The sequence below is a fragment of the Salmo trutta genome, chromosome 29, assembly GCF_901001165.1.
Source record: "Salmo trutta chromosome 29, fSalTru1.1, whole genome shotgun sequence".
NCBI classification, from domain to species: Eukaryota; Metazoa; Chordata; class Actinopteri; order Salmoniformes; family Salmonidae; genus Salmo; species Salmo trutta.
Genome location: NC_042985.1, coordinates 28404950 through 28418937, shown reverse-complemented (window position 1 = coordinate 28418937; position 13988 = coordinate 28404950). Strand labels below are relative to the sequence as shown.

Genomic DNA, 13988 nt, shown 5'->3' with positions numbered 1-13988 from the left:
GTGTGTGTGTGTGTGTGTGTGTGTGTGTGTGTGTGTGTGTGTGTGTGTGTGTGTGTGTGTGCATCCATGTCGAATGTGAGAGGGAAATGGGGAGTGGGTTGACACAGGACAGAGAGAGGGAGAGGTAGTTGCAGATAATGGGAGGTGCCAATTTCTAAGTAATGGGTACCATGTGGGCAAAATGCCTGTACCATTTAATCAACGATAAGTGAGATCTGAGGAAAGACAGCTTTCTTGGCGCAGCCTTTGGTCTTTCACTGTGAGTCATACACAGAGTGTGTGTATGTTTGTATGTGTGTGTATTCTCTTATTAGGCTACACTATTTAATGATTATTGAATTGATGTCTTAAAATGTTAGATGTTGCATAATTAATAACTTTATCTAACTTCGTTTGTATCAAGCAAATTTTTTATTAGGTCATATTGTCGATAAGAAATTCAACGCTAATTAGCAGAAATGTTTTACTTTTTAGTTCAGCATATCCTCCCACCGACTCCCACCTATAGAATAGGAATAAAAGTTTAGTCACCGACCCCTCTGATTGGCTTAAAGGGCCGGTCTGTCACGTCAATGCGGAGACCCACTGTGCTAAGGAAATTCCCAGTGCGTGTGCAGGATAAAGCGGGAATGGATCTCACTCTCAAACCGCGTTCACATTGATACGGTGGAATATAAAAATAAAATCTGAAAAATGACGCAATATGCTCTTGGAGGTAAGAAACGTTATCAGAATTTTGGTCAGTTCTGTTGCACTTTGATATTCAAGTTAAATTGATATGAGCTATGTCCTATTGTGAATTTGCTTGTCTTCATCTCAAGGTTGAAAAAATGACAAGCTGAATACTTTATGAAAACCAGATCTTAATTTATTATTTTAAATTAAACTTCTGTTAAGGTGGTGCATAGTTTGCATACTAATAGTAACACATTTTTACGTGGCAATGTAAATATTATTTGACGAAGACATCGAGGACCAACAGGTTACAAACAGCATGAAATACCAACAGCATGAAGATAACGTCTAATACAGTAACGATGTGGTACACCTTTTAATGGATTTAATTTAAGAATTAACAAAACCATTTTAAATCATGGTTTAACAAAACCATTTCAAATCAGTTCGATTGTGTAAGCTAAAAATGACTAGTGGAAATGATCTAGTGTAGTTTATATACATCTGGTTATAAATGCATACATGTTGCTATATAAAATAATGTATTAAATAGTATTGATTTTATTTGGGCTTTTTCTGTCTCTTTTTGACATGTAGTGGTTTAGCAGCCCATGTAATGCAAAGAGACACAGGAAATCTGTTGGTCTCTGTTTTAGAATTCATAGAGACCAATAGATTTCCTTGTAGTCATATTAGCATAGGAATTAGCTGGATCAGATCTTTATATGAGTCATTGCTTTCACTTCAGAGATGTATGTCTACTGGCTAAACAACATCCTCCCTGACCCTGTAATGTCTAATAACACCAGCTTGAAGCATACTGTATTTCATTTGTGGTAACAGAGCCTGCATAACAATTGTTATATTTGGCTAGTAGCTGTCTTATCACTGACTGGGTTTCAGCAATGACTAAAATGGACCTAGGCAATAAATTACACCAAGCAATAATATTTTTCCTGATAAGGATCATCGCTCACTGTCCACAGTAGAGAGCCTTCACCTTTTCCATCCACCGTCTGGCCATGATAATGTCTCTGAATGTCTCTGAATGGCCAGATGCTCTGGTGAGTCATGATCAGGGTGATCTCTGGTTCACATTCTCCTTGAAAAGGACCATTTTTTTCTGAGCTTCTCATTCTCAATCAAACAGATTGGGCCTGATGGATGAGTCATAGTCAGAGACTGTCTGTCACAAAGTGTTTACGTTACAGGACAAGTTACTTTTCGGTGTCTGAAATGGCACCCTATTCTCTTTATAGTGCATTGATTTTGACTAGGGCCCTGGTCAAAAGTAGTGCACTAAAGAGGTAATAGGGTACCATCCCTTGGTGTCCCAATTACATTGCTTATAAATCTGTAGTCAAGTGAGATGAGATGAGAGCTGATATCGCCTCCTACACATGTACTAAGCCTCGTTGAAAGCAGGAAATGTGACTCCACCGAATTCAGATCAGTCTGCTGCTCTGGTTTAAATCAAAGCCCATAATTCCCATTTCCAAAAGAGAACAATTAGTTAGAATTAGGACCCAAAGCCATTTCCTGTTTAATCTCATAATGGATGATGGGTGTAGAAACGTAATAAGTTAAGGCTGTATTGGCAAATAAATAAGTTAAATAGAATTATGTTCAGTGATTCATAATTAATAGGAGCAAATTGATGGGGGCCTCTCTCTCGCTCTCTGCATTTTTTAGTCACTAATGTAACTGAAACGTAACCCCTCCTGTGTCCAGTCCACCTGCAGATTCTGCTGGCAGTGGGTCTGGGAGTGTTCTGCTTCTGCCTGGTGCTGGGCTGTCTACTGTGTTGGCGGAGAGGGAAGTATCATCCACCAGAGGACAAAGAGGCTGCACTGTCCCCTTCCTCAGCCACATGTGAACGGGTCACCGTGACCCTGACCCCCTCCTCTGGCACCTTACCCATCAAGCAGCAGTATGAAGAGCTAGACGGGGATGTCCTGGACCTCCCCTCCCACAATAGCAGCTCCTCCCCCTCTGAGAATGACCTCACCACCCTGCCCTTTGAACCTCGCCCCCGGTCGTCCTCCTCCGAGCTGAGGTCCTCCCCCAGGTCCTGCTTCCCCATGCGTCGCCTCAGCACCCCGGTTGTGTCCTCCTCCTCCCACTACAAGCCTTCAGGCCATGGCCGTGCCTCCCTGCCCTCCATCCCCAAACTGAGCCTAGTCTCCAAGACCCGTCGGGCGCTGGAACGCCGCTGCTCCGTGAACGGTGACAACTTCCTGTACAGCGAACAGAGCCGCCTGACCAGCCCTGGCAGTGCCATGCACCCTCCTGGCCCTCAGGGGGAGCTGTCCCAGCCACAGTATGGCTCCAGCTCCAGCGCCATATCCATCCCCACCAAGCCTGCTCCTCTCCTACACTTCTCGCTGCTCTTCTCCCTGGCACGGGGCACTCTGACCACCAACATCATGGGCCTGTCCGGGGCGGCACGGCGGCGCAGTGGGGTGTTTGTACGAGCCAGCCTGCCCCCGCTCTGCCCCTCACCCCAGCAGGGGGCATCTCGGCGGCCCAGCCTCAGCCCAGAGATACAGTGCCAGAGCCTTGTGCTACAGGTGGGCTCTGTGGAAGAGCTCCGCGCCTGCACCCTCCGGCTGGCTGTGTTCAGCAGGGACTTCTCAGGCCTGAGAGAGACAGCGCTGGGGGAGCTGGAGATGCCTTGTGGGGAGATGGACTGGGAGCCCGACACAACTGTCACCTACACCAGGGAGCTCACCCCCACCAGGAGTAGGCTGAAAAAGGTAACACGTTATGCCTGTCATTTTACAAGCCTAGGGCACTATCATAGAAATAGAACAACATAGATAGATATATAGTCATTCTAGTTCTATGGGCACTATACCCTCACAATCACTATCAAAACATTTCCCCACCATCTTAGACCTCTTTTCAGTAAACTTTACGCACAGCAAAACTACACACGCTGGGGCTATGAATAACCCATATCATGTTTTATCTATGAGGGAATGTGTCAGGCTAATCTAATCAGAATAAGGTCTGGGCCAGCGGCCGTTAGCAGTTTTTCCACTGTTGTTGGACATGGTGACATTGTAGTTTGTGACTGGAGAGCAAACGTGGAGTGCAGTGAGCAGTGTGCCGTGTCCTCTGTGGCGGCTGTGCCAGAAGGCATTACTGACAGCCTGAGCTGGCGAGGATGTGGGTGAGAGGGTTCAGAGCTAGGCCTCAGGTGCTGGGCTGAGTGGGCATGGTGATGTATGAATGGACATTATGTAGACACCATGTCTTATCAGTGGATCTCTCCGTGGATCTCTCCGTGAGGCTGGGTGGCAGCTACAAGGCTCAGAGCGATGTCATGCATACTGCACATGTGAATGTGGGAAACTTCACGTGTATGAAGCTCAATGAGTTATCACCCAATGAGAAAACGAATAGAAGCAGAGAGATGGTAGCTGATAGGTGGTGTGATGATGTTGTTGTGATCTCTAATGGTACTGTGGTGGTGCAATGAGATCAGATCTAAGTCACCATATTACTGTAATCCGTTAGCATTATAACACTATTGTTGACATCATTTGGGAGGCCAGGGTCTGACGTGGCAGGGTTTGGAGCTGTTGCAGAGTACCAAGGGACCAAGGTAATGTACCCTCACCAACTTTAGTTTGTGACGTCCGGAATCAATGGGTTCGTCAGCCCACTCAGCATTTGACTCTGCAATGTCATGCTTTAGTCTGAGGGGACATCGGTGGCCCTTGTCCTGGCTGAGTCACAGAGATACAGACAGAGGCAGTCAATACAATGATTGGAATTGGATGAATATGCTAGTGTGTGGTTGTGGAATTTTTGTTGTTGTTGAAAATGCTGTGTTGAGTTGAGTGACACAGATTTGGGTCTCTTGGGCATAATGACTACTGACTGAGAGACAGAGCAAGTGAAGTGAATCTCCCTTGTTGGGTGATCTCCCATTAGACTCCACTGGTCTCACAAACACAGGCAGGCTCACAGCTGCATGCTCACTAGGTCTGGGCCCAGGGTGCTGTCGGCTGTAAATAATCAACTAATGAGATTCATTATGGATGATCATTTAGCGGCAACAACATGTCGTTCTTTTTACCCTGTGTTTCCTACTTCAGTTACCTCAGGACACAAAGAAAGCACGTGCTTAATAAAACAACACAACAACAACACAATGTGTTCGTCTCTTCTTGTTCTTAACTCAGCCTCTCCCCTCCCAGAGTATGAGTTCCCAGGAGACGTTGGGTCGTAGGAAGAGTTCGCTCTGTGCTGCTCCACGGGCCCTGGGTCAGCTCTTCATTCTGCTGCAGTACCAGACACTGGCCCACCGCATCAAGGTGATGGTGCGCAAGGCTGAGAACCTGGCCAAACTCTCCCGGATGCCAGGAGCAGCAGGTATGATATGTCCATTATCTTTCATCCCAAGCAACATACAGAACTGTCGACATTGACAGTGATACACATGCAGGAATCAATACCACAACTCTGGTGTTGCCAGCACTATGCTTTAAGCCACTGAGCCATTATGTAGAACCACCCCAGTCAAGGCCTCGACCTCACAATCCCATATCCAGGCTCAGCTTTAGTCACAGTCATATTACCAGGCCCCTGCCGCCCTGATTGAGCTCCTTATGAGATTACAGATACCGATGGGCCTTTTTTTTCTCTCTCTCATGTCCCTACAGATCACTATGTCGTCATCAACCTCCGTCAGGATGGGAAGGTGATCAGTACGAAGGAGACCAAAGGAGCGGGAGGACACAACGCTGTGTGGAACGCTCCCTTTCTCTTTGACCTGCCTGTTGGTGACATCGCTCAGCTGCCTCTTGGTCTGGAGTTCATCATCATGCAGGTAGGAATGAATCAGTGGTGAAGAATTAGGAGAGTGCAACCATGGATAATGTAATAACAGATAATGTAATAACCTGTTTGTCCACAGTTTTTATTACATCCTCAATTATGTTACAAGTCTTCCATCAAATGTATCTTCTGTGCATTTGCATCTTACAACTATCTGAATGTTATTTTTCTACAAAAGAAATGTCTCAGACCTCACTTCACTGTACAGTATATGGTCAGAGAGCAACCAATGAAACGTCTATCTCTCCAACAGGGGCGGCTCTACACGAAGAGCAGCATGCTGGGCCGTGTGTTGATTGGCTGCGAGGCCCCAGAGGCAGGACAGGAACACTGGAGGGACATGTGCAGCCAGGGACAGGTGGAGACAGCGCACTGGCACCCCATCACACCAGAAGTCGTTTAAGACTTTATAGCTGACCTTATGGAGGTGTCAGGAGGGTCACAACGTTGCTGGAGAGAGGACAGGGGATAGAGGGCTTGCCAGACTAATGGGACACGCACAAAGGACGGACAGCAAATGGACTATTGGTGGTGGTACCTGTAAACATATTGTGATGTCATTGCATTTAGACGTATAGTATCTGATACTTACTGTTCCACACTGCCCTAACAGTGAGATACAGGCCACAGGATGGACTGCCACTACTGCTGTATGATACCAGTTGCATGGATTTGTGTTATATGTTGGTGCTGTTTGTATCATAGAGAAAAATCGGTCAGTCCCACACATCTTTAAAGCTGGAATCCTTAATTGAAACTACAGCAAAGCGGCTGCCCCACCTGTGTTTTGGTAAAAAAGCTGGGGGATGAGCTTGGAGAAAGATAATCAAATCAAATCAAATCAAATTTATTTATATAGCCCTTCGTACATCAGCTGAAATCTCAAAGTGCTGTACAGAAACCCAGCCTAAAACCCCAAACAGCAAGCAATGCATGTGAAAGAAGCACGGTGGCTGGGAAAAACTCCCTAGGAAAAACTCCTGAGAAAGGCCAAAAACCTAGGAAGAAACCTAGAGAGGAACCAGGCTATGAGGGGTGGCCAGTCCTCTTCTGGCTGTGCCGGGTGGATATTATAACAGAACATAGTCAAGATGTTAAAATGTTCGTAAATGACCAGCATGGTCAAATAATAATAATCATAGTAATTGTCGAGGGTGCAACAAGCACGTCCGGTGAACAGGTCAGGGTTCCGTAGCCGCAGGCAGAACAGTTGAAACTGGAGCAGCAGCATGGCCAGGTGGACTGGGGACAGCAAGGAGTCATCATGCCAGGTAGTCCTAGGGCTCAGGTCCTCCGAGAGAAAGAAAGAAAGAAAGAAAGAGAGAATTAGAGAGAGCATATTTACATTCACACAGGACACCGGATAAGACAAGAGAATACTCCAGATGTAACAGACTGACCCTAGCCCCCCGACACATAAACTACTGCAGCATAAATACTGGAGGCTGAGACAGGAGGGATCAGAAGACACTGTGGCCCCATCCGATGATACCCCCGGACAGGGCCAAACAGGCAGGATATAACCCCACCCACTTTGCCAAAGCACAGCCCCCCACACCACTAGAGGGATATCTACAACCACCAACTTACCGTCCGAAGACAAGGCCGAGTATAGCCCACAAAGATGTCCGCCACGGCACAACCCAAGGGGGGGGCGCCAACCCAGACAGATAATCACTCTCAAATTCATAGTCAGGACTGAACTTCCATGATATCAAAATTATTGTTTTAACCTTGTTTTGAGGCTATACAGTGTTTGTTTACATTTATATTGTTTACAAACAATGGAGTAAAACAAGCTTATATTTTGGGTTCTGATGGAGTACGACAGTTTAAATAAGCTCATGAGGCATTTACAAGTTATATTTGTCAAGAATCAATGGGTGTACTGTATCATCAATTTACAAGTCCAAAGATGGGTGTAGCAACTAAGGATTCCAGCTTTAATGACCGTTGTCTGAATTTGCTCTACTGTCAATGATTCTTAAGTCATGGCCAAAATACTTCTAATCGTGGTTTACTGTGACGTTCTGTGTCAGTATTTGTCCTCAGCATTGATCTCTGCTTGCTTTGTTTGTGTTGTACTCTTGTGGTACTTGTGGTCTGTGCTATTTGCATGATTGGGATCTTTGCCAGACATTAGCGTGATTAAAAAAGTGATATTGATCATCATGTGCTATACTCATGAAGACAGGAGTCTGAAAAGCCACTTGCGTCCATCAATCAGCCATCAATTGATTACTGTAACTGTGTAGGCATGCCTTTTAAGGGACTTATAGTGTACACATTGTCATGGGACTTTCATTTCTTTTAATCGGCATTGATAAATGGAATGCCTGTCTTGTCTTGCTAAAAATGCATATTTATGCTTTTTAACAGAGAAAGCTCTTACAGTTGACATGTGTCTCTGAATTAAAGTGATGTGATGAAAATACCATATGTTCTGTCATGTTTATAGATAGTATATGTTCCATGCACTAGAATATTACATGCACCTAACATTATTACAAGAACCAATACCACAGTTGACTAGTGGATTAAAATGCCTGATATGGAAAAACTTGTAGAACTCAATCTTCAGTCATCGCCATTGTTTCTTATGTAGTGCTGATGGTATGCCTTTTGATGGTTATAAATATATGTAACAGTGTTGCTGCCGTCCCTCTCCTTGCTCCAACATGGGCTCAAACCAGGGACCCTCTGAACACATCAACAACTGCCTCGCACAAAGCATTGTTAGCTATCGCTCCACAAAAGCCATGACGTTTGCAGAGCAAGGGAAACAAGTACTTCAAGGTCTCAGAGTGAGTGACGACACCGATTGAAATGCTACTAGGGCGCACCGCTAACTAGCTAGCCATTTCACACTGGTTACAATTAGATTGAGTTTAAATTACGAAAATTATATAATCCAACACATAGGTTGCTCTTATGTCATGATTGATGGTTATTCAGAGACCCATCACAATGTGTAAATACACGTGGGATATTTTTGTATCTCCGAGGATTAGTCAGCTGGAAAGAAAACTCACTTAATTCCCTGCATCATACCAACTCAATGAGTCGGTCAGCTCTGCTGCCCTTTCTACTGCTGTATGTGCCACTGAAATCATGGTTCCGGATATCAATTTATAGAGCAATCACTTATATAGCACTTAAATTGAATGTGACAGACAGGACATATTTACTGTTGAATGGTCTATGAGGGAGTAGGAGTTGAGAGTTAGAACAAATGTACATTCTATATGGGTTTAATGTAGTAGAACTAAAACATGCCAATGTAAACAGTGAGATAAGGTTTGATCTGTGATTTTTATGAAAGCCCTTCACGTGATACCACAACGACATCGTTTCATTTTTGGATTTCTCTAATCTGCCACTTTCCCAGGCGAGGTATCTTAATGGGTGCTTGATCATCTGTTCTCATTCCCTTATCTCTGTGTGAACCCTTGCTGACCCTGCACAGTAGAACCATACTGTTGCCTGCACTACATCTAAACAGGAGTACAGGTTTCAGGATTATGGTAAAATTAGAGAGATTCACAGGATTTGAGAAAGTAGCATGGAATGCACATACCTCCAAAAGCTTTGGATATCTCTGCTTATTTGTAAAGCCATTATCAACTATTGCTGGAGGCTAACTCACTGTCACTCTCTAGAGGTTCACCCATTAAAACAGACAGCAAAGAAGGAAATGTCTTCAAATATAGCTCATAAGATGTGTTATTCATGTGCTCTAAGAGTCACCACACTCTCATATAACATAGGTCATGCCCCCCTTTCAGTACTCTCACATTTCGAACATCACCCATATCTATCCATAGAAACACACCAATTATCATAATTATTACTACAGAGGCCATAATAGGCTGTGGATCCAGTCCCTGGTAGCTGTCTGTCCATTAAGCGGACTCTTACAGGCAATACAGACTGGCTGGAGTTGCACCAGACTCTACAGGTGTGGACGGGAGGTTTAGCCATCAGTGAAAATCAGAACATAACCAGAACATGAGCTTTTACACTGTCTCTCTTGCGCGCTCTCTCTCTCTCTCTCTCTCTCTCTCTCTCTCTCTCTCTCTCTCTCGCTCTCTCTCGCTCTCTCTCTCTCTCTCTCTCTCTCGCTCTCTCTCGCTCTCTCTCTCTCGCTCTCTCTCTCGCTCTCTCTCTCTCTCTCTCTCTCTCTCTCTCTCTCTCTCTCTCTCACACACACATTGCAAACATCACCCTTATTGATCATGGTTATGAGCGGAAGCAGAGCAAGGAAAGACCAATATCCTTGGTTCTTGAGGGGACAGCTGTTTTTAAGAGAGATGTTGCTCCCCCCTACCCCACCACCCCCAGAAATAACTAATTAGTAAGAGGCCGGTAGATGGAGAGTTAAGGTCAGTGAGTGGGTCTCTCAGGGGAGACAGAGTTAAGCTCATTAGTAGTGTACACGGTCCACAGAGTTTTTGTATATTAGGACCCCATTAGCTACTGCACATGTAACAGCTACCCTTCCTGGGGTCCACATAAAACATACACATACATGACAAAATACAGAACAGTTAAAGAAAAGAACAACATAAGATATTACATACAATTCTAAATAACAAAATAGTTATATATAGGAAAGACACCAAGAGACAACAAAAAGACTATTCATATAGACGTATTGGTATTCTTATATACAGTGCAGTTAAATGAGATCTTTAGAAAGAGGTGATATGTTTTTATCTGTTTTTTTAAAGCGGGAAGAGGGAAGGGCAAGGGCAAGGGCAAGACCACCTTTAGATTCAGGTTTCGATCGTGTGGAGAACTTGATCCTAGGTTTTATATTGCCCCATATAAATTTGGTGACGCTTTGGTTAGTTGTTTTGAAAAAGGAAACTGGGAGATAGCATGGGAGCATCTGAAATAAATAGTTCAGTCTAGGGAGGATGTTCATACGGATGACATTAATTCTTCCGACTAGGTTAATTGGGAGGGAGATCCAGGTTTGGAGATCGTTCTTGATTCGATCCAGGAGTGGAAGATAATTTTCCTTGAAAAGGCTATTCAGATCTGGTGTTATGAAGATCCCAAGGTATTGAAACCCCTGTGTCTTCCATTGAAATTTACATAGTGTCTTCATAGAGCTGGTGAGTGTAAGATTGAGAGGGCAGACAGTGGATTTGTTAAACTGTATCTTATATCCTGAAAACTTGTCATACTGAGCAATTGTGTCTAAAATGGGAGGGATTTCTCAGGGTTGGATATGTAGAGCAAGACATCATCTGCGTAAAGCAAAGTCTTGTGCTGCAGGCCGCCTGCAGAGACACCCATAATACTTGGATTGCTCCTTATCAACTCTGCCAGAGGCTCCACCCCCAACAACTAGAGCAGGGAGGAGTTCAGTCCGTTAGTAGTCACCATGGCATTTGGATGAGAGCATAGGGACTTAATCCATTTAATAAAGTTTGGGCCGATATTGAACTTTTCTAAGACTGCGAACAGAAAGCTCCACTTCATCCTGTCGAACGCCTTCTCAGCATCCAGTGAAGCCAGCAGGACAGGGGTCTTCTGTGCGTTTACTTGATCAATAATATCAAAAAGACGGCGAATGTTATCAGAAGAGTATCTGTCTCTAATAAATCCAGTTTGGTCAGCTTTTATTATTTTGGAAGAAGAGTGTTTAGTCTTTTGGCGAGCAATTTGGTAATTATTTTGTAGTCGAAATCCAACAAGCTTATGGGCCGGAAGGACGAGCAGGATAGAGGGTCCTTATCTTTTTTGAGCAACACTGTAATGCGAGCTGGGTGCATTGAGTCTGGGAGAATTCCGTTTTTGCAAAAATCATCCAGCATTGGCAGGAAAATAGGGCTAAGCTGGGGCCAAAAAGCTTTGTAGAACTCTCTGGGGAATCCATCTGGGCCTGGGGACTTATTAGGTGGCATGGAGGTAATTGCCTCCAGGATCTCCTCAGGAGTGAAGGGGAAGTTGAGACCTAGACCATGGCAGTTCCATGTCAGTAGATTTAAGGTACTAGTCATCGTCATCGAACAGTAATCGAACTTTAGTGCAAGTCATCTCTGGGTAAAGGTGGATAATAGTTACAGCTGCGTTCACATAAAAGGAAAATAAATGGTGTACATAAAATAACAATCTCTGAACACCCCAGCCGAGTTCCCAAACAACTGGACACATCCCGTTGGATCTATTACCCCCCACGCAGTCTCAATTCTGCGTTCCGAATTGAGTAAATGACAACGTAGCCCCCGTCCAGACCACATTAAAAGAGGGAAAAAATTAAATCAGTAGCCCAGCCTACATATACCTCCCCCAAGGGACATAGGGAACCACAAGTAATAATAACACAAAAAAAGGAAATAAAAGTAGGCTGAAATGTTAGTAGGCCTAGGTTAAGCTATAGAGCCTATCCCTCTCAGCTAAAGGAAAATAAATATAGATTAGACGGCTATAATGACATTTAGCGGGGCGGGTGGTTCTTTGGATGGCGGCTATATGTTGTCTTACCTCCTTTAGTAATAACAGTAATCGCATTTAGTCATTGGTCCATTTCTCATTGACCAGGATTGTCTTTCAAAAAACGTTTTGCCTCTTCGGGAGTTTTGAAGTGTCGCAGGGCTCCTTGGTGAAGAATCCTGAGCTCGTTTGGGTATTTGAATCCCCTAAAGATGCCTCGGTCAATGGAGTATTTCTTCACCTCCTCAAACTCTCGGCGCTTTCGGCGTATTCCAGCTGACAGGTCCTGGTGTAAAGTGAGTTTGGCGTTTCCCACTGTAATGGTGTTGATTTTCGCCGCCTGTAGGACTCGTTCCTTGTCAGTGAATCTCAGGAAACATATGGTGATTGGGCGCGGTGGTTGTCTGGCTGCTGGTGGGGGCCTCAGTGCTCGGTGGGCTCTCTCGAGTTCTATGGGCCTGTCGGTGGACAGGTGGAGCCACTCGGGAAGTTTGTCTTGCAGGTAGCGGATCAGTGGCATGTTTCCCTCTTCTTTTTCACCCAGATTTAATAGAACACAATTATTCCTTCGCCCCCTGTTTTCCAGGTCCTCTGTTTTCTCTTCCAGATGCTCTATTTTCTTTTTAGCATATGCTATTGTTTCCATGGCGTCTGTCAATAAGTTTTCCATGGATAGGATTCGCCCCTCTGCCTCGTCCAGGCGCCCCGCGTTGATGGTTATCTTGTTGTTGATGTCAGGCAAAGCATTTTCCAGGAATGTCACCTTGCCCCCTATCGCACTGAGCTGATAGTTAATGGCATCTAATTTAATGTTGAGTTCTGTACGTTGGGATCTCAGCTCAGAAAGGATGTCTTCGACAGAGTGTGAGGTTGGCATTTCTTGGGCCTCGGAGGGGGACGGGTCCTCTTGCTCCTGGCTAATGGCGCTAGCTTTTTCTGAAGCTAGCTGCTTCTTGGAGGCTTTTTCCGCCGCTAGTGCTCGAGGCCGGGTAAAAATGTCACCGGTAATGTCGCCTTTTGTAGCCGCCATGACTTTTTGACTAAAGCTAAAGGAGTTTAAACTTTACATTTACATTTTAGTCATTTAGCAAACGCTCTTATCCAGAGCGACTTACAGTAGTGAATGCATACATTTCAATTCATTTCATACATTTTTTTCCCTTACCTGAAGTGGAGGTAAAATTAGGAATTGGAAACTACTTGTGCGGAGCTCTTAATTCATGCGGCCATCTTGTTCAAGGGTCACGTGATCCACAAATGATTATTTAAAACATTTCTCCTCAACTCTCAACCATGAAAGACTGTCATCCACATTGTTGATGCTAGCTCTGTGTGTGCAGTTAAGGGCAGTAGCGATACGTGGGTAAAATCACTGTGGAAGCCAAGCTAGAAAGAAATGCCATATTACAACCTATGTGTTGTGATAATTGCATGGTTTGATCTATAACCTGTTAGTTCATATGCCTTGCGACTGGGATATATACGCGTTAGGCCGAGACAATAAGAAGACAGCGGCAGTATCAGGATAAGGTAAGACCCAGATGCAGACCTTGTCGAAGTAACAATGTTTATTACAGCCACAGAGGCAAAGGTACAGGATGGCAGGCAGGCTCAGGGTCAGGTCAGGCAGAGGTCGGTAATCCAGATCTGGCAAAGTTACAGGACGGCAGGCAGGCTCAGGGGCAGGCAGAGTGGTCAGGCGGGCGGGTTCAGGGTCAGGACAGGCAAGGCTCAAAAACCAGGAGGGCGAGAAAAAGAGAGGCTGGGAAAAGACAAGAGCTGACAGGACAAGCCATGGTTGACTGGAACAAACAAGACAAACTGGCAACAGACAAACAGAAAACACAGGTACTGCATAAGTACAGGAAGATGGGTGACACCTAGAGGGGGGTGGAGACAAGCACAAAGACAGGGTGTGACAGGCAGAATAAATTTAACCACAGCTTTGTTTCATCAGAAAGCCTGAGAGCAACATCAGTCCACAAAGCATATTGCATGTAACAAACAGTTAATTGACCTAC

The 13988-nt window shown here is 44.8% G+C and overlaps 1 protein-coding gene across 1 annotated transcript; it reads left to right on the top strand.

Annotated features, from left to right (window-relative positions):
* The first annotated feature begins 564 nt into the window (after positions 1-564).
* LOC115167305 (synaptotagmin-4) lies at positions 565-6409 on the top strand. Its single transcript, XM_029721607.1, has 5 exons — positions 565-715; positions 2407-3431; positions 4884-5058; positions 5349-5515; positions 5777-6409. Exons 1-5 carry the CDS (start codon positions 694-696, stop codon positions 5924-5926), a joined length of 1539 nt encoding a protein of 512 aa, XP_029577467.1. The 5' UTR covers positions 565-693; the 3' UTR covers positions 5927-6409.
* The last annotated feature ends 7579 nt before the right edge of the window (positions 6410-13988 follow it).

Coding starts and splice junctions, on each gene's coding strand:
- LOC115167305 (XM_029721607.1), top strand. CDS start 694: ATGACGCAATATGCTCTTGGAG. Junction 716..2,406: donor GACGCAATATGCTCTTGGAG/GTAAGAAACGTT, acceptor TCCTGTGTCCAG/TCCACCTGCAGATTCTGCTG. Junction 5,516..5,776: donor TGGAGTTCATCATCATGCAG/GTAGGAATGAAT, acceptor TCTCTCCAACAG/GGGCGGCTCTACACGAAGAG.